Source organism: Panthera tigris, chromosome A1, assembly GCF_018350195.1.
Source record: "Panthera tigris isolate Pti1 chromosome A1, P.tigris_Pti1_mat1.1, whole genome shotgun sequence".
Taxonomy (NCBI): domain Eukaryota; kingdom Metazoa; phylum Chordata; class Mammalia; order Carnivora; family Felidae; genus Panthera; species Panthera tigris.
The window spans coordinates 44,246,969-44,271,652 of NC_056660.1; the positions used below are offsets into that span (position 1 = coordinate 44,246,969).

A 24,684-nucleotide genomic window follows, 5' to 3' on the forward strand; every position below is an offset into this window, starting at 1 on the left:
GTTCTTGTATGGGCACTCTTTCTGTAGAATACAGTGTTCTTTATTATTTATTTATTTATTTATTTATTTATTTATTTATTTATTTATTTTACAGAGAGAGAGAGAGAGAGAGAGAGAGAGAGCAGGGAAGGAGCAGAGGGAGAAGGAGAGAGAATCTTAAGTGGGCTCAATGTCCAGTGCAGAGCCCAACTGGGGGCAGGCTCTCAAGACCCTGGGATCATTACCTGAGCCAAAATCAAGAGTCAGATGCTCACCTGACTGAGCCACCCAGACACCTCTAACACAGTGTTCTTTAAAAAAATAATCACTCATTTGACTTTAAAATTTGAAACATCATAAAGCCACCACATATACATATATGTGTACTCATATATATGCATATATAAATATAAATTACCTAGTGCTCATTTAATGTGATGGCTATGAAAAATCAATGTCCCAGTAAACAGAAATTAAACTTGTCAAAAAATAAACAAGTGAACACCATCTAACAGCCAGCCACAAGATATCTTCGTGACAGACAAAATATGGGAATATGTGTCTTCCCTAAATTATTTCCCTTTAGCTGCTGTTTTGGGATCTCAATTCACAATGGTGGAAATAAGTTTTGTTGCTTCCCTCTAATTCTTTAATAACAAATATATTTGATAGAGATTGAACATGTGACCACACTCTGTCGTTGCCAACTTTTACGTGTATATTAAATGTATGGTGGATAATTATATCACTTACCAAATACAAACATATGACAGTTACGTTGTCTTGTGAACTCACAACATAAGATAAGCTGAAGAAGACAAATATTCATTGATCTTTTTCCACTAATTACAGAAAAGAATGAGACCTTCAAATGTATGTGTTCAACTTTTAAATGAATCATTCAATTCCCTTTGAACAGCAAAATTGGTAATCACAGTTAAATTTATAAAATATAACTGTCACAGTCATTACATTTGTTTATAGTTGTCTATTTATTTGCCAGGCTTCTGTGTAAGATTCCAAATGCGTCAAAAACAGAAACTCTCTTCTTCATAATATTGCTTTTAGCAAGCATGTACCTGGAATGTTATATTTCTTTTAATTAGAATTGAAATATAGCTGTCAATATATCCAATCAATTATTTGGCCTGTGTTTGTAAGTAAGTGTTTTAAGTCCCCTTTTCATTTCATATGAAGCCTGGCACATAATGCACAAGAGATAAAGGATTTAAAGATGAATAAAAAGCGAAAGCAGCAACTACAGCTGAAAATAAGAGATGTTCTTTTAATTTTCCCCTTAATATTAAATCTTAATGTGTAAAGCATGTGAGGTTTATTGGTATTATACAGATTGCAATATTAAAATTGTGACATGGTCTGATACAAGTTGTATTATATATAGATCAAGAAATGTAACAACAAAACAAAACAAACAACCCCCCAAGAAACAAACAAAGAATTGTATACCTTTGTTGTTATCCATTCCTCCTACAGCATACAGAGTTCCAACTGTAGATTTTCTAGGTTTAGTTCTTGGACTTTGCATTAAAGTTCTTCTTTCTGGCAATAGATGATATTTCATTGCTTCCAGAATCAGTTTTTGACATTCCAGATCATTCTTAAATAATGCATGGTTTTCTAAGTCAGCCAATATCTGTGAATAATACACAATTACTGTTAATAATATTTTTTATAGGAATGAGTATATGACATCAGTAGTTAAAATTAGAAGCCTAATGCCTATGATTTTACCCCTATATTGAGAAAAATGCAAAATGTAATAGGAATTAATTACATTGACAGAAAATATGAGTAAAATGGAAGGCTTCCATGAGAAACAGAATGGATTTTATTTTCTATTCAATACTATTTATTGTCATTTAATTACATGGGTTGTAAAGAAACTTCTAGAAATCACTTTTTCCATTCCCTTTCCTCTTATGAAACCTGATTATAAATTGAATATAGTTGCCTCTGTTGGCCATAAGGCTGTGTGGGAAAAGAAATTAAAAAATAACCTTCGACAAATTACATTAACAATCTTCATAAATATATATTTATTTTAAGATATCTCAGGTATAGTTTAAAATCCTTTCGAATACAAAAAATCAATAAAAATGAAAACAATTCTCTTTATCTCTTTAAGTTTGCAAGTGGTTGGAAAGTCGTATAGTAGGCAAGGTTTCCAACAGTGAAACTAAGAACTTTTATACCAAAAATCTAGCACCTGAAGGAGGGATAGAGTAAGACCAGCTGTTTGAAGCTATATTATGTTTTTCTTTTGCTACACGAGAGTTTCATTCCCCCAAATGCTTCTGTGTACATTTCTTTGAACACATCCATTGTCTCTCTTATTTTCTTCTTCCTCTGTTGTTCTTTATGTTCTCTTTTTCTTTCTTTCTTTCTTTCTTTCTTTCTTTCTTTCTTTTTCTTTTTCTTTTTTCTTTCTTTCTTTTACTATTTCACTATCACTTTCTCTTTCCTAATGAATCAATATTTCATTTCAAATGACAGTTAAATCTGTCACACATATTTAGAAAAATTAATAAGTTGAAAATTTAATATTGACTCACTGACCTTTTCTTACCCATCAGTAAGAAACTTGACAATATGTGTACTCAAATATGTACTGAGTGAATAAGTTAGTATATGATGGCAGCATATAATTAATTAATTTTAACACTATAATTTTAACCTTAATTAAGTAAATTTATTTAGCCATCACATGACACATAAATTGTTGGAGATGACAGGAAGAATATAAAACAAATAAGATAACTTATATGACATGTAGGAAAGGTAACATAAAAGTTCTGAGGGTGAATAAGGAATGTAATATATTAGTTTTCTGATGCTTTGGAATATTGAAAGAAGATGTTCAATTAAATTCTTGGCTACATTGCACTTTTTGTACACTGAAATCTTAGTGTTGACTTCCTATCCACCTTCATTTTAAACACTAAACAAGAAAAACAAAAAAATAAATTTAATGGTATGGAATAGGATAGAATATCTCTAATGGATGTTTTAAAAGGACTACTGTTTTTCTCTTTCAGTAATTAAAAAAAATTTTTTTTGACCGGCAAAGAGAATATCTATTTCTAACAAGACCCTAATGGTCTTTATAAAGTAAATGGAAAAAAAGTATTTTGATATAGCTTTTGGTCATCTCTGTATCAAAGAATATTTTTCTACATCTAAGCCTTTTCCTTTCTTTAAAAGGAAAACAATTAGCTTTTCCAGTGATAAATGTATATATTGCTGAAGTTGGCTTCCATAAATTCTTCTCTCCCTTTTTCACTGTTTTGGAGAAACATGGGGTTAGTTGACCATAAGAAACTTTCTTTTATTAGGAGCACACTCTAGGAATATCTTATCCAGATAAACAGTTAAATACCAAATAAAAGGGGAAAAAAAGAAGCACATTCAAAAGACAGTGCTTCATTTCTGTGTTTGTGTCTTGGAAAACTATAACTCATAATCAAAAAGTTTAACTGGAAATTTGAGGCTTAGGTTTTAGATAAATGGATTCATGACATAGATGGAAATATTTACAAATTTTAACATATGAGTACAAAGTGACATTTGCATTAAAAAAAGAGTTCAGAGACTATTTCCAATATGCAAATGACTCTTAACTAATTATAGTGGATTAGTTTTAGTTTAAAAATATCTCTATGCCTTCTTTTTTAATTTTATCACCATGTAAAAATAATGTTCAATATTTTAATAAATATAAGATTTGGGTTTAAAAATATTATAAAATATTATAAATTGTTTATTTCAAAGTATAACAAGGAAGATATACAAAATAAAACTAAAACTTGTAATTTATTTCTATAAAATAACCAAGGTATCCTGTACTTAGTTTTTTCCTTTTATTAACAAAACATTGTTTAAATTTTCTTAATTGTGGCATGCCTCTAATCATTTGACAAAGTTTTTTATTTTAAAAGAAATTGAGCGGCACCTGGGTGGCTCAGTCGGTTAAGTGTCTGGCTTTTGAATTTGGCTCAGGTCATGATCTCATGGTGGTGACATACAGTTCCATCCTGGGGTCTGTGCTGAGTGTGGAGCCTCCTTGGAGTTCTCTCTCTCCCTCTCTCTCTCTGCCTCTCCCCCACACATGTGCACTCTCTATCAAAATAAATAAATATTTAAAAAATTGAATTCTTCATAATCACTTTTACTTTATTATTGTGTATTTTCAAATTATGACTTGTAATTATTGCTTATGAATACTATGTGTCTCTGATTATGTCCTCTGACGACACTTTTTAGCATTATTATTCATCTCAAATTAAGACACAAATTCAGAATAATATAATGGTTAAGCTGTCTTTTAAACTTGAACTATCTTTAGATTTCCTAAATTAATCCAAAATTAACACCACTTACTCTTCCCTATAAAATGAAAAATAGTTTTTTTTCATATTCTTCCATTTTTAATGAATCCTACACTATTGTGAAATACCATCTTTGTCAAATTTAGAAAATATATCAATGTATTTCAATAATTGTGTACTACTTAGAAACATACTCATGTTTATATAAGACTTTGTACAATAGGGGTGCCTGGGTGGCTCAGTTGGTTAGGCGTCCGACTTCAGCTCAGGTCATGATCTCACTGTTCATGGGTTCAAGCCCCGTGTTGGGCTCTGTGCTGACAGCTTAGAGCCTGGAGCCTGGTTTGGATTCTGTGTCTCCGTCTCTCTCTGCCCCTCGTCCACTCATGCTTTGTCTCTCTCTCTCTCTCTCTCTCTCTCTCTCTCTCACACACACACACACACAAAAATAAACATTAAAAAAAGTTTTTTAAAAAAAGAATTTGTACAATAATTGTCTACAAATTAATCTATTCCTCGGATTACTACCTATCAATACTCCCCCTAATCAAGGAAAATCATAATATAATTTATTTTATAATTTAAAAAGTTTTTAGGACATTTCACAAAATCTGCATTGTTAGTATATTCTTACACTGAGAACAATCATTTACTACATCATTATAAATTAATTGTGTATTACACCTCAAGAAAAGATTTTACTCTCTACAAACAATAACATTTCAAAATATTTTGTCATCTAGAAGTAATTTGAGAAATCAAAATATCCTGAGACTAAAAAGGAAGGGCAACATAGGGTATATTGACAATTAACATTACATAAAAATCTAATGGGTTGATCCTTGGATCTGTGTCAGCTAAGCAGCCACTTTGCAAATAAGTCTTATCTCCAAACAACCTTGGTAGGTTTTCCTTGTGATGAAGTAATGATCTGCAAGTTAACGGTAAGCCTGTAGCTGCAGAATAGAACGTGGCCAAGAAACATGTATGATAGTCAGATTGACTACTATGAAAAATCAGAATAATCTATTAATAGCTAGCATTCTCAAAATAACTTGTTACAACATTACAGTTGCCAGAAATGTCATGAATTTTGATTAGATATATTTTTGCAATTGTGTATATTAAAACATTATTAATTTCTTTTTGCACACTCTTCTTAAAGTTCCATTGGCTTTATTACTAATTACACTTTGGAGAAAAATACAAATTCAATTTTTAAACAATGTTTATTTAAAATGACCACTACATTTGTAATTAAAGCACGAATAATTTGATTGTTGATGGTTTGAGGAATTGAACAACATGCTTAAAATAGCCACATGTCTAGCAACATGAAAATATTGATGAATGTTTAATCCCATATGTTTACACATAGACACTCCTCAACTGCACTTTTCCAAGAGTATTATATTAATTTATTTTAAATGCCTTCAATAAACTCAAATTATGACTCTAAAAGTATTGCTTCATGAAAATGGAATGCATTATTTAAGTACCTAAAGTTTGCATTGTTTTGCCAGCCTTCAAATAAGAAAATAGAATAATTATAATATGATGCAGAAAAAAGTTGTCTCCTCTCTGCACATTTTAACTTTATATGTCAAAGAAATTAATCTCTTGGTTAGAATCTTTGTCATGATTCTTTGCACTAAATCACATGTATGGATATTTCCTTAACATTATAAATAACTGTCTCATATAATAAGCAAACAAAATCAAATGCATAGATTTATTTGTGCTTCATGACCTACTCTTATTACATACAGGGCATACTCCTCTAATTTTGTAGTAAAAGTCAAAATATTTATATTATAACAATTTGCATTATACATAGACTTTTTGAAGTACCATAAAATAATGCCAGTTAGGAGATATAATTTACAGTAATGTGTTCTTATGATGTTAATGGCTAGAAAAAGGGAGAGTAATAACTTCATGAATGAAGACATACTTTGAAAGGCAAGGTGACTAACAGGATCGATACAAAACTTAGCAAATACATCTATACCTTCTATCTGGTCAGGGAGTGCACTGGAATATGGAATGCATTGTTGAAAAAACAGCTAAAGAAAGATAAATTTAAACTTCCTATGGACCAAAGGAAGTATTAACTCTTCTAACACTGTGTCCTTTGGCTATCAAGGTTATGAAAACATTCTCACATTCATAACAGTGTGACAAAATTCCATATATCTCATGTTATTTCATAATATTTCAAACTTTTGTTTTGCTACCAGAGGTTGTGCTAAAGAAAACCTATTCACGTTATCTGAATCTATAAACCAAAATTGATTCCATTAAAAGTGACAGTCCTTAGAGAACAAGTGACAGTCTCCTACAGTCTTTCAAGTTTATTGCTTGACAAAATGAATAGGATGAATGATAAAATATTATGATATACTGTAAGCTGCAAGAAAGTAAATGATTTTCTACTTCAATATCTTATAAATAGGTCTGATACAAATAAATTTTCAGGTGTTTTTATTAAGCAGTTTATAAGATGGAGAAACAATGATTTAATAGGCACACTTAGTGGTGAATAAGCCCCGTGCTTGTTTAATAGTCAATATAAGGTGCTGGTGAGAGGGGAGAGTAAGTTATCAGAAAACTTTGTAGCAACCTAAGAAATAGTGAAGCTTGTAGGTCGAGTTGTTCCACTTTGCAAGGGACAATATAAACTGTCTCATGCCAGAGAGATTTTCTGCAGATTTCCTCCCTTTCAGATAGATTTTCGAAGACATAGAGGGAAGAAAATGGACAATTACATGAAAGCTTGGCAATAGAAGTTAGTTGGTGCACCAATGCCAACAACGCTTCATCAGCTATTATTTGAGTATCTGCTGTGACTGGAACAGCCTAAGCTTGTGTAAGAGTAACTAGCTCAACTATAGCCGGAATATCAATCTTCTGCCTGAAAGAAACTCATTGATATGAGTAGAGAGATCCTTATATTACATTTAAAATCCCATTTATATCTGTTGAAAAGAATTTTGGCAAAGGATAGAATCATGACATATTAAGAGATGGAAATACCTTCTCATCTTTTCTGCAAGCATAATTACTATTCTGGCTAAACTACTTGAAAATATTATTTATATTTTAAAATAAATGAGAAAGCGGATACAGTACAGCTTCTATGTCTCCTCCTGTGCTGTCATTTCAAAAGGAAAACACAAATTACTGACACACTAAAGCTTACATCAGATACATCTGAATAATTCTTGCTCAAGTATTTGAGGAATGAGAGGAAACCATCTACAAAATAAGGATCAGGTTAATTAATTTTATTCTGAATACAGGATATTTTCAATTCTGAATATTTGATTGCCTTAAGATGAAAAATAATTGGCTAGGCTGACAGTACAAATAGAGAAGAATAATGACATGATCACAAGTAGAGCTCATAAAATTAACTCAAATGATAGTTTTTATTAGTGACAAATGAGATGGGTTTTATGCTGCTATAATTTATGATTATTAGTTATTTAACATGGATTTGCTTTTCCATAGGTAGTTTGAAAGCTCAAAATTTCAAAAAACTGAAATAAGTGATTCTGTGCCCTGCATGAACATCATCTTCATCCAGAAAAATTTCATTGCATTCTAGGTAATCTCTGGACCTTTCATTCGTTCATTCATTCATTCATTCATTCAATATTCAGTCAGAACCTATTTTGTGCCAAGTGCTGTAATAGGCACCTGTTTGCCTTCAGTCTCTCTCACCACTAATCTATTCTATTCAAGTCTACCTTCCTCCCCGCCCCTTAGAACACTTTTGTTAATTTACTCATATCTAGCTATATTCTACAGCATGCATTAGTTCATTATTGTTTCCAGGACATTATTCAGCCTTCTCAGACTAGCAGGACAAAAATTGTGCAATACAACTGTATTTTAGCTATTCCATCACTCTCTAAGATACCTTATGTATATTTTTCTGGATTTCATACTTTAGCTCTTCAGACCTCTTTCTTCTCATCTGACTGGATCCCACCTTTTTAAAAAATAATATTGGTAATGTCTTTTCCCTCTAGGTCTTCTATTAAAATAGACACAATTATCAGAGTTTGGTGTACATTCTATTACTTCCATGAGTACTACCTAATTAAGTGGCTGAGGCCACAACTGACACAATTTGTTTTTATTGATCATATTTGACTTTAATCAGTTGCCATCTGTGTAGTCATTCAAGGGCTTAAGATGCATGCTAGTCATAAACTTGTAAGAAATCAGGAAAAAATGTCTGCTACCTCTTGTTGGGTACAACTAGCAAGGTTATAGGCTCCTAGGAATTGCTCAGTAACTATTTAAGTGATTGAATATTTACTCTGATTAGACTATTAATTTATTTTAAATAACATTTATAGCATTGAAGTTTGAAAATAGATAATGTATAGGCAGAGATATATTCAATATCATTGCAAATTACATGCATAAATTAATTGTCTGTACAAATATTTATGGTCTTGGAGCACCAGGTGGCTCAGTTAATTAAGCGTCTGACTTCGGCTCAGGTCTTAATCTTGATATTTGTGAGTTCTAGCCTGCATTTGGCTCTCTGCTGCCAGTGAGGAGCCTGCTTCGGATCCTCTACCTTCCTCTCTCTCTGCCCCTCCCCAGCTTATGCTTCCTCTCTCTCAAAAATAAAATCAGCATTAGAAAAACAAAACAAATATTTATGCTCTTTCAGAAACATCTTTGCTTAACAACCAACCAAATATCTACATTTCTAAATAATTTATCTTTGATTCAGCTGATGGCTTGCTTATTTCTAGTCATAGTCAATAGCAAAACTCCATTGCACAAATAATTTGGGCTCTTGAACATTATGTAAGGTGATTTGACTTGTCACTAAGGAACATTGAACTTGGATGTTCCACTAACAATTCAAACTCACTCATTTAAATCTGAACTTATTCTTTACCATTGCCATTCTTCTTTCTGTATTGACTCATGCCTTCTATCTCTTATTGATGGATGACAGCTTTTCTTTGCCTGTACATCTGTTTAAACTACTATTTAAGCTGATTCAAACTTTTGGAAAATACAGTATATGAATAAAAATTATCCCCAAATGTGTTTTCTTTACTGAGATCCCTTGATAATTCAATCTTTAATCCATTGATAATTCTATTTAGAAAAGTTTATCTTCTCACTCAAGCCCACTCCAAAGAGTCATTAAATATTGTTGATTATTACAATACTGCCTGAGATCCTTCCATTCCGCTATTCTCTTCCCTTTCCGAAAGCCACTTTGCTTGTTGATATGAACTCTTTTCTGAATTTTTGAGAAAGATTAAAAATTTTAATTCTTGTATGTGACATAAGAAATCATATGCAGAATCCAGACTACTCCTACATCGTGTCCTAAAACATATGCATTCACCATTTACTGTCTTATTGTCTTGTTTCCATTCCTTGCATTACAATTGGAAGTATTTCTTAAGTATTTCCACTTAGTTCAGGCTCATATCTCACTGTACTTCCAGACCAACCTTCTGCTTTGATAACGCTGTTCTATTTGCTACCCCCCACTTGAGCTTTTTCTTTATTGCATCTTTAATGTGATTTTTCACCTTGGAACTACCTGAGTCTCAGTTGAGTGTTCTTGTTTTATCTGTGTTTTCAATGAAAAAAACTTCCTCTGTCTTTTCATATACAAATGAATTTCCTTAGGACTTAGATTTGATCTGTAATTTCCTTATTTCATTATTTAGTACTCTATTGCTTGTACTTAGTAATTGCCAGTAGAAAAATACACTGTTTTTATCTTGCTATTATGGTTCTGTATGTAGCTGTTTCATTCTTAAATATTAATTGTATTTATTTGAATTTTAAAGGTAAAATCTGGAGGAGTATAACTTTCTAAAATTCTGTTGTCATCTTATTTTGCAAAAAGATAATTGGAAAAGGACATGTTAAAATGTATGCAGATTTCTCATGAGAAACCATTATTGCATTTTTGCTTCTTTTAGCTCTTTCACACACATACACACACACACACACACACACACACACACACAGACACAAAAAATTCTGATTGGGAAATAACAGATCATAGCAGTTAGCAAGCCAACTCTGTGAGGAATCAGGCACAGACTCAAATTGGGAAGAATGCATATTGCACATTTGTGCTTTTTGAGGACACCGCGAGACTTATGAAAGATAGATTTCTTTATCTGTAGCATTGGATTAAATGAAGGTATTCTTAACTTTTGAGCTGTGTGATGTAGTAATTTTCCACATGTTAAATAGGTACTGGGCTATGTCTGTGTCATTGCCTGCATGACAGAGTGATGCTTAAGAACCAATATTTTTTTTTCATAGATATTATACATAATAACATTATCAAGTGTTTGATATTTTTGATACATTAATAAAATGTATGCTAAGAATAAAATTAATAGATATTTCTATTTTCCTTGATGTTTCCTTTTCCTAAACTCCCTCTTCCTTTCTGAAGATGTTTAGCCTGCTCCTATATGTCTAGTCTCTATTACAGACCTTTCCTGGCCTGGACAATATCTCAAGCTCTAATTTACACTAACATTCTGGATCATCTTCTCCTGTAGAACTCATGTATCTGCTAGATACCAAGATAAAAAGATAAATCTCCTAGGGAAAAATTAGTTAAAAACATTTAATTATTACTAGTTGGATGGTTTTACTAATATCTTATAGGAATGATTACATTTCAATCCTAGCTGTTTTTGCCTGAAATTGAGAGATGAACTCTACTCAAATGAAGTACTCAAATCACAACCTGATTTCAAAACATCTTGCAATAAGTAATATGCTCTTGAAAGAATAAAACGTATTGTGTTATTCAGTGTTATTTGCATTTCTGTAAGTTTTTCTTGTAAGAAATTTCTCTGAGTTAAGACACAATGTCCCCATACTAACTGTAGTTAACAAGTACAATGCACTAAGTGTAAGGGTCACTCTAAAGTATACTTTCCCTTGAGAGGGATAAATGTACCAGTGGCCTACACACAATATCAAAAAGAAAGTAACTATCTTAGGCTTATAAAGAACATCTGGTGCTACAAGAAAGATTGAAAATTCTTCCCCTGCTCCTCCCATATTCTGTCTGAGAGAAGTTGATGCTGATGGTAAGAAGCAAACACTCCCAGATGTTAACACAGATATTCAGGAAGGCAATTGAAAGGATTGAATTCAGTTTACTCTGGAAAATTAGATTTTTTTAAATTTCTATAATAATGTAGGCACAGTATGAAATTTTTGTTTTGCTTTAGCATTGTCTCAATTAAATAAAAACTTTTCGATTTCTCTCACACTAATTATAAGGTATTAGTCAGTATTTCACCTCCCTCATTCCACAAAGAGAAGATGGAGAAAGAATTTTAATCACTGCATATTTGCAGATTTCCAGCTTTCTTTAGATTTACTCTGATCAAAGTCCAACATACCTCTTTTGATCATCATCAGTGAGATATGTTCCTGTGAAAACATCAAGGTGGATGCATCTTGCAAGTCAATAAGGGATTAAAATAATTCTCCCAAGTAAAGCTAATTCCACTGGGCATACACTCTGCCTGTAGAGTTTCTAAAGTTTGGGTATGAAATGAGTTGTTCAAACATCTTGACTGAACAAACTTCAGGGATAAGGGAAAATATAGCCTTATTAATATAAATATTAAGGACATTAAAATAATTGGAATGTGTCAAGCCCCATGTCAGGCACTTTGGAGTATGCAAAAGTAATGTATCAGTTCCTAATTTAAATAATTTACAATATAATTTATATTATAGTGGAGTCACATGTAATTTATAATATAATGGAACATATGCTTATTATTTCCTAGTACTTACAGCTAAATAAAAGTATTTTTGTTGTGTTGAGAAGCCTATTATATCTTTATCCAACATCCTAATTTTCAGATGGTTGATTTTTCCAAAACGGGAATCATGAAACCATTCACTCTTCTTCTTTTCCTTACAAATAACCCTCCTGGACTTGTATAACAGTTGAAAGTCATTTCAACAAGCTACATTAATCAACTTAATGCACAAGAAGATAATTTTTTAAAGTGGTATTCACTTGATCCGACAATTCTTCTGGGTGTTTATCTAAAGAAAATAAAACACTGACTTGAATGTATATGTGCACTCTCATTGTCTCACAGCATTAGCATTATTTACAATAGCTGAGACATGGAAACAACCTAGGTGTCCATTGAGGGATGGATGGATGGATAAAGAAAATGTGATATGTATATATGTAGGATTATTATTCATCCCTATGAAAGAAGGAAACCCTGCCATTTGTGACAACATGGATGGACCTTATGAAGGGCATTATGATAAATGAAATGAGTCACAAAGACAAAGACAAATACTATATTATTTTACTTATATGTGGGATCTTCTAATACACATACACACACACACACACACACACACACACACACCCCAAACTCATAGTTGCAGAGAACAGATTAGTAGTTGCTAGAGGCAGGGGGCAGGTGGTGGGTGAAATGGGTGAAGATGGTCAAATGGTACAAGAAATATGGACAAAGTACTCTAGGAAATAGGAAGACATGCTTAACCAAGTATTATGTGGTAAATAAATACAACAGAGTGTCTTCTTTAAATTGAATCAATAAAGACAAGTACCTGTTTGCCAGGCACAGAAAAGAATAAACGATATTTCAAGAAAAAGGTCAGAGGTTCAGAGGAATAAAAGGAAGTCAAGCAGAATCCAGACTAATGATATTTATTCAAAATATGCTATTCATTGAGATTCTTTTTATTTTTTTAAATGTTTTTATTTATTTTTGAGAGAGTGAGCGCACACACGTGAGTGGGGGAGGGGCAGAAAAAGAGAGGGAGACACAGAATCTGAGGCAGGCTCCAGGATCTGAGCTGTCAGCACAGAGCCCGATGTGGGGCTTGAACTCATGAACCATGAGATCATGGCCTGAGCCGAAGTCATACACTTAAACGATTGAACCACCCAGGCGTCCTGAGACTCTATTCTTAGTAAAATCTTTCTTTCTCTTATATCTTTATATATTTTAATCTCCATCCATCCATCCATCCACCCAAACTTCCATCCTTATATATAAAGCCATGTAATAGTATAATCAGATTATGCTTATGTAATCATATAATCGAATGTCCTTATGAATCCTTTTTTTCTCTCACTTAACACATCAAATCCACTGGACATACTTTTAGTTTAACCTTCAAGATATTCTAGAATATATTTACAACTTTGGGACAAGCTAACATCCTCCCTGGACTATTGTAAAACCTCCTAACTAGTGTATCTGCTTCCAGTCTGTCCTTTTAGTGCTGATTGTTTTCATTTGTTTCCCTGTCATTCAATTTGCACTGTTCTCTGTCCAGTTTAGTTCCTTGAGGGGCTAAACATTCTGGAACTACATCACATGGCTCCGTTGCTGAATTGCTTTTGGCCAAGTCCAGCCAATGGGACTTACAAGCATAAAGTTAGATGGTGGAAATAAAGATGAGTGTTTTCTTCCCTATTCCCTGCAAAACATGGCTGTAGTGATGTCCTTTTATGACTACAGCTCAAGTAGGGCAGCCACTCTGTTATAGTTCTGATATTTCTGAAGTAAGTAATATGGTTTTCTCCATTATCACCTTGGTTCAGGGGCCCTGAGTCCTCAACCTACTTTGTGCATTTTCTAAACACTGGCCACATCTCTGTAAGTAGTGCCTTCATTAACATCTCTTCATATGAACCATTTTTGGTAAATTTTATCTCCTGCTGGGATCTTAGCTATTGCACCATCATATAGTTTATTTTTCATACACTAGCTAGAATGATCCTTTTAAGATAGAGTTACTCTCTACTTTTGAATACATTTGAATTTTTCCATAATAAAAAATAAGAAGAAACAACAGAGCATGTGTCTTCTCTGTTCAAAATCCCTCAGTGACTTTCCATAGTAATTGACATAAAAGCTAAACTCCTTATGACCATCTAAGCCCTGTATTACCTATTTCCTGAACACTTCTGACCTCATCTTCCACACACCTGCTACCTTGTCCAAAGAATTCTATTTACCTTGGCCTCATTGCTGTTCCTTCTTCCTGGAACACTCTTTTGTCTGATATCTATTTGGTTTTTCCCTCATTTATTTTTTTGTCTCTGCTCAAAGTCACTTTCTCATAAAGGACTTCTCTGGCCTACCTAAATTGGCAACCCCAAGCACTCTCTCACCTTGTCTTGTTTACTTTAATTCATAATTATTTTCACCATCTGAGGTTTAAGGAAGGCATAGTTCATTTGATGGTTGTTGCCAACCCTTCATTCTGTCCTCCACTTCTTGTTAAAATGTGGCTGCATTAGAGTAAAGAGCAGTCTGTTTGAGTCAACACCACTCCATACAGGCGGCACTTAGAAAGTCTTCATGAAATGAGTGAGTGAGTGAATGAATAAGTGAAGAGATTTCTAGACTGATTATCACCGAATGATTGATTCTGGTGTTTTATTAATGGTAGCAGTTTGGATCTTTGCTGTTTTCCCTGTTGTATGTGTATATATGATTTACTGTTAATCAACATATCAACATATCAATAAAATGAATATGTGTTTTGAAAAATTCACCCTGGAGGCATTGTGAAGAGCAGATACAGATGGGGAAAGATGTCACTAGAGTTGGACAATTATCATTGAGTCCACTGCAAAAAAGAAAAAAAAAGACTAATCTAAAGTTATTGAAAATATACATGGAAAGAAAAGGTTTAGAACATTTTTAAAGAATCACATTTACCAAAAAACAAAACAAACAAACAAACAACATACACACACACACACACACACACACAAAATCAAAATAAAAACAAAAAATTCCAAATTTGGTGACACATGAAGACAATAGCTGTTAATAAGGAATTTATTTGAAGATTTAACACATATCTAGTCCTTGTTTCTGGACATGACATCAGGACAAGATGCCATTCCTGTCTCCTAAAAAATTGATCAATCACGGGGTGCCTGGGTGGCCCAGTTGGTTAAGCATCTGACTCTTGATCTGCGATCAGGCCATGCTCTCACAGTTTGTGGACTTGAACCCCGCATCAAGCTCTGTGCTTACAACGCAGAGTCTGGGATTCTGTCTCTCCCAGTCTCTCTCTCTCTCTCAAAATAAGTATTTAAACTTAAAAAAAATTTGACCAATCAGATGAAATGTGTATTTACCATTCAACTAAATCTTTATATTTCAGGCATAACTTATGTATGTGCCCAATTCTACATATATTTTAGCATACACAGAAAATAATGAGCATTAGCACAAATATTAGGATGAGGTCAAATCTAATGTTCAGGATAAAATCTCATCTTTTATTTTTATAATAGCTGAATATTATGAGTGACGACTCACTGAAACTAGATTTCATGTGTTCCTTTCGATTAAATATTCATCACTCCCTAAATTCTTACCATATACTTGCCATCTTTTATTCTAGCTTCTTTTTGAAAAGAGTAGAACACTTATGCTGATTTGTAGCAAATTGGGAAGTTGTTTAATGGTTTGGAAAACCCCTATAGCTGACTGAATTGAGAATAACACACTCATTATTATTTATGACTCTATTTCCAGGTCTTTATAGGTCAGCTTATTGAATTCACTGAATATGCTGCTTTTCCAGCTCAGCAAAGCAAATTTTGCAAGCTACTTTGTGGCAGAGAGACTCATAAAAATGTGCCAATTTTTTAAATTATAAACACATTTTATAATTTGTGTTTATAACTTGGGATAATTTACTCTAAATGAAAATCTATTGTTCATTAACCTTTGCCATTAAGAATTCCAAAACTTTAAAAAATAATAACCACCCAGGGACACCTGGGTGGCTCAGTCGGTTGAGCATCTGACTCTTGATCTCTCCTCAGGACATGATCTCATGGTTCATGAGACCTTTTTTTCACACCAGGAAAATGAGAAACATAATATGCAAACTACATCAGGAAAGAGATTAATAACAGAACATGATTTATATAATACTTATTTTTAAAAGCTATTTTTCAGTTAACACGATATTTATTTTTTAAATGTTCTTCAAAAGAAAAATAAATATTTTGCTTTAAAATCAACAATTGAATTTTGATTCTTTAAACATCTATTTATTAAGTCATTATTCCATGCCAAATAAAGATAAAATTTCTTTGGTGAAAAAATAAGTGTTCAGAAGTATGCCTGAGTATTCTATTTTTAAAATTTTTTATTTATTTTTGTAAAGATTTTTTAAAAGTAATCTCTAAACCTGACATGGTTAGGTTAGATCCCCCAACCCTGGATCAAGAGTCACACGGTGTTCTGACTGAGCAACCCTAGCGCCCCATACGTGAAATCAAATTCTATATTAGTTATTCATTCAGGAAAATGTTTCCTTTGAATTACAATAAAATTAGACTTTGTAGTTAAAATTATATAACTTTCTACTTCAGATATAACAGGAAAAATTGAAATGTTCAGGATCTATGTTGTCTTTTCTGCTCTAGGTGTCATGATGACAGTTAATACCTCAAAAACTGCTAAATGCTAAGTAAAAGTTAAAATATTTTTTTTGTCTGAAAGCTTGTTCTCATAGGTGGAAAAAATTGTTTTGATAATTAGAATTCCTAAGTTCCATTGCACATGCCTCTGTGAGTTTTTAAATTTAAAATATCTAAAGTAGTCTGCTTTAATTCTCACAGCCTGAATTTCTACTTGCAAAATATTAGGGGGCTGGTTTTGAAGGTCTTTCCTCCCCCCGAAAAATTCTGTGAAAGTAAGGTAGATACACATTTTAGTATGGCATTGTGTGATCATTCACATATTTTCCCTGGTGATTATGGAAATATAAATTCTAAACTGATCTGAATTGGCTTGATAAGGAAGACAATAGTGTGGGTAAGAGATATTAAACTACAAATTAACAAAATTTAAAAAAAATCACACAGTTTCACCAATTATTGTTCAAGTTAAAAAGAAAAAAAAGAGAAAAGTAATATACCCACTTAATGAGTTCTACTTGATGAGTTTAACTATAGAAGACTAACAAAAATTACTGATAATAGCAAACTCTTAATTGTTTTCATTAACTTAAAATTGAATATATGGGGGCGCCTGGGTGGCTCAGTCGGTTAAGCGTCCGACTTCAGCTCAGGTCACGATCTCACGGTCTGCGAGTTGGAGCCCCGAGTCCGGCTCTGGGCTGATGGCTCAGAGCCTGGAGCCTGCTTCCGATTCTGTGTCTCCCTCTCTCTCTGCCCCTCCCCCGTTCATGCTGTGTCTCTCTCTGTCTCAAAAATAAATAAACGTTAAAAAAAATTTAAATAAAAAAATTGAATATATGGAAAGTAAATAAACTTTTCTCTAATTTATCAGGAGTCTTGAATTGGAAAATTTGATGTATTTGTGGGAAATATTAAATTAACATGTGCACCATTTTCTTAATGGTGTTGGAATATGAAATTGCATGGTACTCAGCACCAATAAGATTATTCTAAGATAATTTATCTTTGTATTTTGAAAAAAATAACATCACTCCAAAAAATTCTGAATAGTTATGCAAAATAATATATAAGTATTTACCATTTTTTAACATTAGCAGTGCACTGTTACTTTTTGAATATTATTAAAGTAACAACTTATATTCTGGGTGACCTATAAGTATTTGCCATCTAATTAGAATGGAAAAGAGTGCTTTTGCCTGATTCTCTGGATAGTCATTAATGTTAAATTGCTCTTCTCTTGGGGGTATTTTTTCCATTTTCAGAGTCATTATAATAATAAACTATTTTATTTATTTGATACTCTTGGAAATTAAAATTACAGTCATAGTCATTTCAATACTTGTGTGATAAAATTCAATTCACTTGTGATTCATTCACACAGTATATAGTTTGCTTCCTTTCCTCTTAGGAATGATTTAAATGATACAAGCTTGCAAAGTAATTTTAAACAGTTTATCTATTTTTTTAAGTCATAGGATTTTTGTCATTTAAAAGCTGTGAATGATGACTCTCAGGAAAAAATGACTCCAGTGGAAGGAATCTATATTTCAACTAAAGGCCATTTATTTGATGAGCAAAAAGTTCTTTAAGTTTTTTTGTTTGTTTGTTTGTTTGTCTGCTTTCTTTTAATACATATTGAATGACTGAAAGGCTCATGAGAGGTTTCAAGCATTGTAAAAATTATTTTTTTTCAGATGGAAAGACATACATATCTTAATTCTCCATAAAACTGTCAAGTATTTATTGAGTAGGCATCAATTCTTAGGGAAAAAAAATTAATTTCATTCACACAATGTTACTGACAGAAAAAAATATTTCTATCTTCTTGTCCTGAAGTGAAAACTGAGGTCCAATGAAATTAAACTTTCCATGAACAAACACTGAATTAATGTTGAACTCAAAAATATCAAATAAACACTCATTTATACCACTGCATCTACTCAACTACCAAAACTTGCATGCACATGTTTTTGCTTTTCTCCTGTTCACATAGATAATTTCCAATCCTCTTTTCTAAAGTCAATCTACCCACTTATGCATGAAATCCTACCTACCCTAGCACATTTAGATAAAATATTACAACAGTTCTTCCCTCTGTCTTACATCATCAAATTTCCTGTCTTCAGAATCACACCTGTGAGTATGTAAACATGCCTGATTCCTCTCCTTCAGTTTGGTGTTTATCAATATATTTTGTTTGTTTTCTTTATCAATTTATTGACCCTCAGCTCCAAAATGATCTTTTTCAACTGTTTTGTGAAAGTGGATGATGAAATGGCCCGTTAAGGTTTTTTTTTTGTTGTTGTTTTTTCTTTGCCAGCTAGCACTATGGTAAGCATTGTCAGTAGAGGACACTGGAGATACACTAGGGAGAAAGATTTTGCTTCCTGGTTTGAGTATGCCTATTCACCGGATTTCTGCAATGAATGCAGTTTCTCTAGTGCTTGCCTCCTGCAGAGCATGATGGCCAGGAGAACCTAGAAAATTATCCCAGAAGTCTCCCCAGGTGATTTTGTAGCAGGGTGTCTCTTTTGGGATACCTAGAGGGAAGATTGCTAGTAAGTTCTAAAGGACAGATTTCTAGAAAATTCTACCACTGCTACACCACTTGTCTGCCATTTAGTTAGTCATGGCTGCACTGTCTTCAAGGAGGTCTGAATCTCAGGTGGGGTGCTTCCGTGGGTGCTCTGTCTCAGCCCTAAGGCAGTAAGTAGCTGCTCCTTATACAAGAATACCTTGTTTTATAGGACTTTGATTTACTGTGCTTTGCAGATATTGTGTTTATTACAAATTAAAGGTTTAAGACTTCACTGGAGGAAGTAACTAAAGATGTGGTAGAAATAGCAATAGAACTAGAACTAGAAGTAGAGCCTGAAGATGTGACTGAATTTCTGAAAGGTCACAATAAAACTTGAATGGATGAGTGGTTGCTTCTTATGGATGAACAAAGTGGTTTCTTGAGATGGAATCTACTCCTGGTGAAGATGCTGTGGAGACTGTTAAAATAAAGAATTTGGAATATTACATTAACTTTGTTGATAAAGCAGTGGCAGGGTTTCAGAGGATTGACTCCAGTTTTGAAAGAAATCTCTGTGAGTAAAATGCTATCAGGCATCATTGCTTGCTGCAGAGAAATCATTTGTGAAAGGGAACGTCAATCAATACAGTAAACTTCATTGTTGTCTTGTTTCAAGAAATTGCCCCAGTCACCCCAGCCTTCAGCAACTACCACCCTGATCAGTCAGCAGCTATCAACATGGAGGCAAGACTCTCTACCATCAAAAAGAACACGACTCACTGAAAGCTCAAATGAAGGTTATCATTTTTTTAGTAGTAAAGTTTTTTCTAAAATAAGTATGTACATTGTTTTTCTTCGACATAATTGCACATTTAATGGGCTATACTTTTATAAATGTAAACATAACTTTTATATACACTGGGAAACCAAAAAATTCATTGGACTCACTTTACTGTGATATTCACTTTATTGTAGTGGTCTAGACCTAAAACAGCAATGTCTCTGAAGTATACCTCAGAAATCTGCTATTTCTATATTCTTTAGAGTTCCTTTAGCTTTTTAGTTTCTAACGCTTCCTTACTCCAAATCCTTGTTATACTTAGTGATTTTTTAAATAAATTTTCCATGTTAAAATTTCACTTTGTTTTTGTTTCTCTTCATTGAATCCTGGCTGATAAACCCAGCCACTTACAGACTATTTTTTTGGTTCAATTTTGCAGTTTTAAACATCCTATGTATTTACTATTTTAAATGCTAGTTTTCCCACATTTGCTTAGCTCTATTCCATAGAAATTAATCTTGTCAAAGTTACCAATGACTTTCATATCCTTAAAAATCAATTAACGTACATCGTTCTATTTGATCTCTCAGCAGCATTTGGTACAGGTTATCACTCAGTCCTCTCTGATGGTTTATTTTATGAAATTTCTGCCAGCAAGCTCCCTTGGTTTATATACTATTTGACTAGTGTCTTGATTTCAGTTACCAGGTTCTTTCTATCTCTAATTTTGTAATGTTTCGATGCCCAGAACGTGATTCTGAGTTCTCTGTACTTATTTATCTATTCTGACTTCTTAGGTAATACTATCTCATATCATGGCTTTAAATTATATCTATATGCCAACGGTTTCCTAATTTATATCTCCCAGTGTACCTCCACAACACCTAAATGATGCATTCAACTGCCTATTCAACATTTCCACTTAAAGGCTTAATAGAAATCTTAAAGTCAGTATTCCATAATATCCTTCCTCATTGGGGCTCAAGCCAAAAAACCTGGGATCATTTCTGATTCCTCTCTTATCTCTTATTCTCCCATATAAACAGCTGTACTTACAAATATAACTAGAATGAGAACACTTCTCACCATCTTCATTGTTACTACCTTATTACTCTTATGTGACTTCTCAAATATCTCACCTCTGCTATTGCTATCACCTCCTAACTGGTTTCCATTTTCTACTCTTGTTTCCCTGTAGTATACTCTCTACACAGCAACTAGATAGTCCATTCAACTGTGTACATGAGATAAAGTTCTTTTCTGCTTAAAACTCTGCAATGGCTTCCATCACACTCAAAGGAAGTACCAAAGTCCTTGCAATTGCTTACAAGTCATTCAATGATTTCGATCCTCACCTTCTCTAAATTCCTCCAACAACTCACTCCCTGGATGACTCTGTTTCAGCCACACAGGCTGCCTTGCTTTTCCTCAAAGAGTAACAAGCAAAAATATTTTATAAAAATAGCAGTGTGGACAGGGGGTGCAGGAACAATATGTATTTTATCTATATCCCAAATAAATTACTGATCAAAATAAAATAATCTTATAATTGGATCAAGGTAATTTTCTCTACTATAGCTTAACCTATGATATTTGCCCCCAAATTAAGAGTATTCTTTAGTCTAAGGATCCTATTTTAATCTTCAGATTTTATTTCTATAAACTTCAGTTACTAAAATATTAAAGTAGCTTCATGAGTTAACTGAGTTCCCTAAATCCTAAATTAAAATAGCTAGAAATATTTTAATGATTTAAATGGCTTTTGCTTCATTCCAAACATTCCACAATTTTTGTTAGTCCTCTTACAAATTATTATGTCCTTTAATTTTATCATTGTTATATAAAATAGGCATGAATAAAAAATGAAATTCTTCTTTAATGTTTAATTGAGGAAAATAATTGTTCTCACACTGTGTGGCCTCTTTGTAAATGTTATGTATATTATTTAATATGTACAAAAATGCTTATGAACTAACTGAAGTTCAAGGTTTTTTTTTCCCCATGGAATGGACTTTGTTTTCTGATATATTATGCTAGCAATGAAAATGGGACATTTTTTTCTTATAGCCAACTTATTTTTAAATGTATCATTAAATCAGAGGAATTCTAATGAATTTATGTTCTATGGATATATCGAATAAAGTAAATTCTATGGATATATCTAATAAAGCAAAGAGATGAGGGAGCATATCCTATTTAATTTGCTTTCCTATTGTCCATTCAATAAAGGATTTTCAGTAAAGTCTGAATCAGTGTGCTCTTTATGACTTCATCCTTAGTACCCACTGTTAGCTCCATCATAACACACTATTGTAGATTTCTCTTTCATTTCAGATAAGTCATATATCAACATATGGTTAAATGAAACTACAATTCCTAAGACCTAGAAAATGTTTTCATTTGTTGACTTGATGAATACTTTTTGAGTACTTATTATGCCAGGAATTTTGGGAACAAGAGCTTCAAGTCTGGTTTTCTGGAAAATATATTTACAAGGAAAGAGATAAAAACAGATTAAAACTCAAGAAAATAGTAGGTGAAAGTGCTAAGAACAGGACAGACTTGATGTGGCATGTGATTAATTAGAAAGAGTCAGCCATGCTATGATGAATGTAAACATCTTCTAGGCAGTAGACGTTCAGAAAAGGGGTGTGGTGGGCAGTTCATCCCAGCAGGTAGAAGTATGTTATTAATGGCATTTTAAAGAATTGTCAAGGTCTAGTAATAACAAAAGTGGGCTGACTTTTGGCCATTTTATTATTGTCTTTAATAATCTACAAACTATGCCTCCCCTTTCATTGCTCGCACCTGAGAAGATATTCCCATCATCACCATCCTCTTCCACTGGCAAGCCACTGCTTCTAGCCCCCAGCATCAGCTGGCACAGATATGCTATAGAAGAAATAAACTTGACCTGTGCCAGAAACAGAAGGAATATCAGTGTACCTAGAGTATACTAAGTGCTGGGGAGAGATTAGGTCAGGGAGTTTGTAATCATGAAATAGACGATGTAGACTTTGCAGGGCAAGGATATTAGCATTTTGTCCTAGGAGTATAAATCTTAAATTTGAGATTAATGCATTCACACTTCAAGAGTTCTGTTGGAAATTACTGCCATAGTTAAGCATAAAAGTTCGAGTAACAGGTAGGATACTATTCCAATTGTGCAGGAGAAGGATGGTGGTGGCTTATTTTAGGATGGGGCTGTAGCGAGGCCAAAAAACAAAAAACAAAAAACAAAAAACAACAGACTAAGGATATATTTTAGAATACAGTCAAAAAGGACTTCCTAAAGAACTGAATATTAAATGAAATGCAAAGTTAAGAATTAAAAGTGATGCTAGAATTTAAGCCTAAGCAACTAGATGGTTGGTAGTGTATTTACTGAGAGTAGGGGAGCAGGGAGAAAGTCTTGGGATCTTCAATTCTTCCAGTACGTGAAGTTTTGGATGGCTCTTGGATATCTAATTAGAGATATCAAGTAGTTAACCAGGTATTTGAATCTATCTCTCAGGAAAAGTTTAGAGCTAAATATATAAATTTGGAACTTACAATTGACTCCTATAAAGTATTTAAAAGTACAGAAGTAAATATTATTCTTTATGCAGAGCACATGGTGTCCTGGGGCATTGCAACATCACGGAGTACAAAAAAATTAGGAATAACAATTGGGTAAGAGTGGCCAGATCAATTCTGTCAAACGTCACTGGGAAGCCAAGTATAAGATAGAAACAAATGAGATAGGCAGAATATTACAGCATGGAGGTTTGCGGTGATTTTAAATTGTTCAAAGGATTGATTACAGTGGATTGAAGAGAGAATGATGACTATTAATAATTAGATTTATTACAACTATATATAATAATTACATATTTTGCTTGAAAAGGAAACAGAATTGAAACCGTAGGTAGGAATGTGAGGAGTTTTGTTTAATATATGCGAAACAACAAATCTACATGAGTTAATACCAATGATCCGATACGGAACAAATTAATAATATAAAATATAAAAGGGGTCACTGAAGTAGTGAAATTTCAATGGCAATAAAGATGGGATACAAACCACAAGCATTGATATCAGCCCTTGACAAAAGCACAGAGGCTTTCAGCACTGTAACAAAAAAGTAGTCTTTCAGATTAGGTTCCAATTTCTCTACCCTCGTGACCAAAGAGAGTAATGTGTGTAAGTTTGAGTTTGTGCTTGTGCATATCTTTTGTTGTTGTTGTTGTTGTTTTTACATTATAACTCACTTACAAAAATTGATGAAATAAAAAATTATTGTATTTTCTTAATATTATAACTTGAACCGTGAATGCCATCATGTGATAGATGATCATGAAACTAAATGGTATTTCCGGTAAGATTTTAGAAGCATACATTGTCTGAGCATTTCTGTTTTAAAAACACTGTTTCTCAAGTTTCTTTTAGAGAATAACATTATTCTACACTTTTAAAAACTATTACAGTCTAGTTTTGTGGAGAAGACTATTTCTTTGATGATGTCTGGTATAATCATTAATTAATCAGACAGCAAGCAGATCAGAGAGAGAGAGAGAAAAAA

General features: G+C 33.0%; 1 protein-coding gene across 2 annotated transcripts in view; it reads right to left on the reverse strand.

Annotated features, from left to right (window-relative positions):
- KLHL1 (kelch like family member 1) overlaps positions 1-24,684 on the reverse strand; it is a 355,150-nt gene that overhangs the window by 114,912 nt on the left and 215,554 nt on the right. For both annotated transcript variants that reach the window (XM_042957768.1, XM_042957762.1), the window contains one exon: positions 1,447-1,633. In XM_042957768.1, coding sequence (XP_042813702.1) covers positions 1,447-1,633 — 187 coding nt within the window. The remainder of the gene's footprint in view (positions 1-1,446; positions 1,634-24,684) is intronic.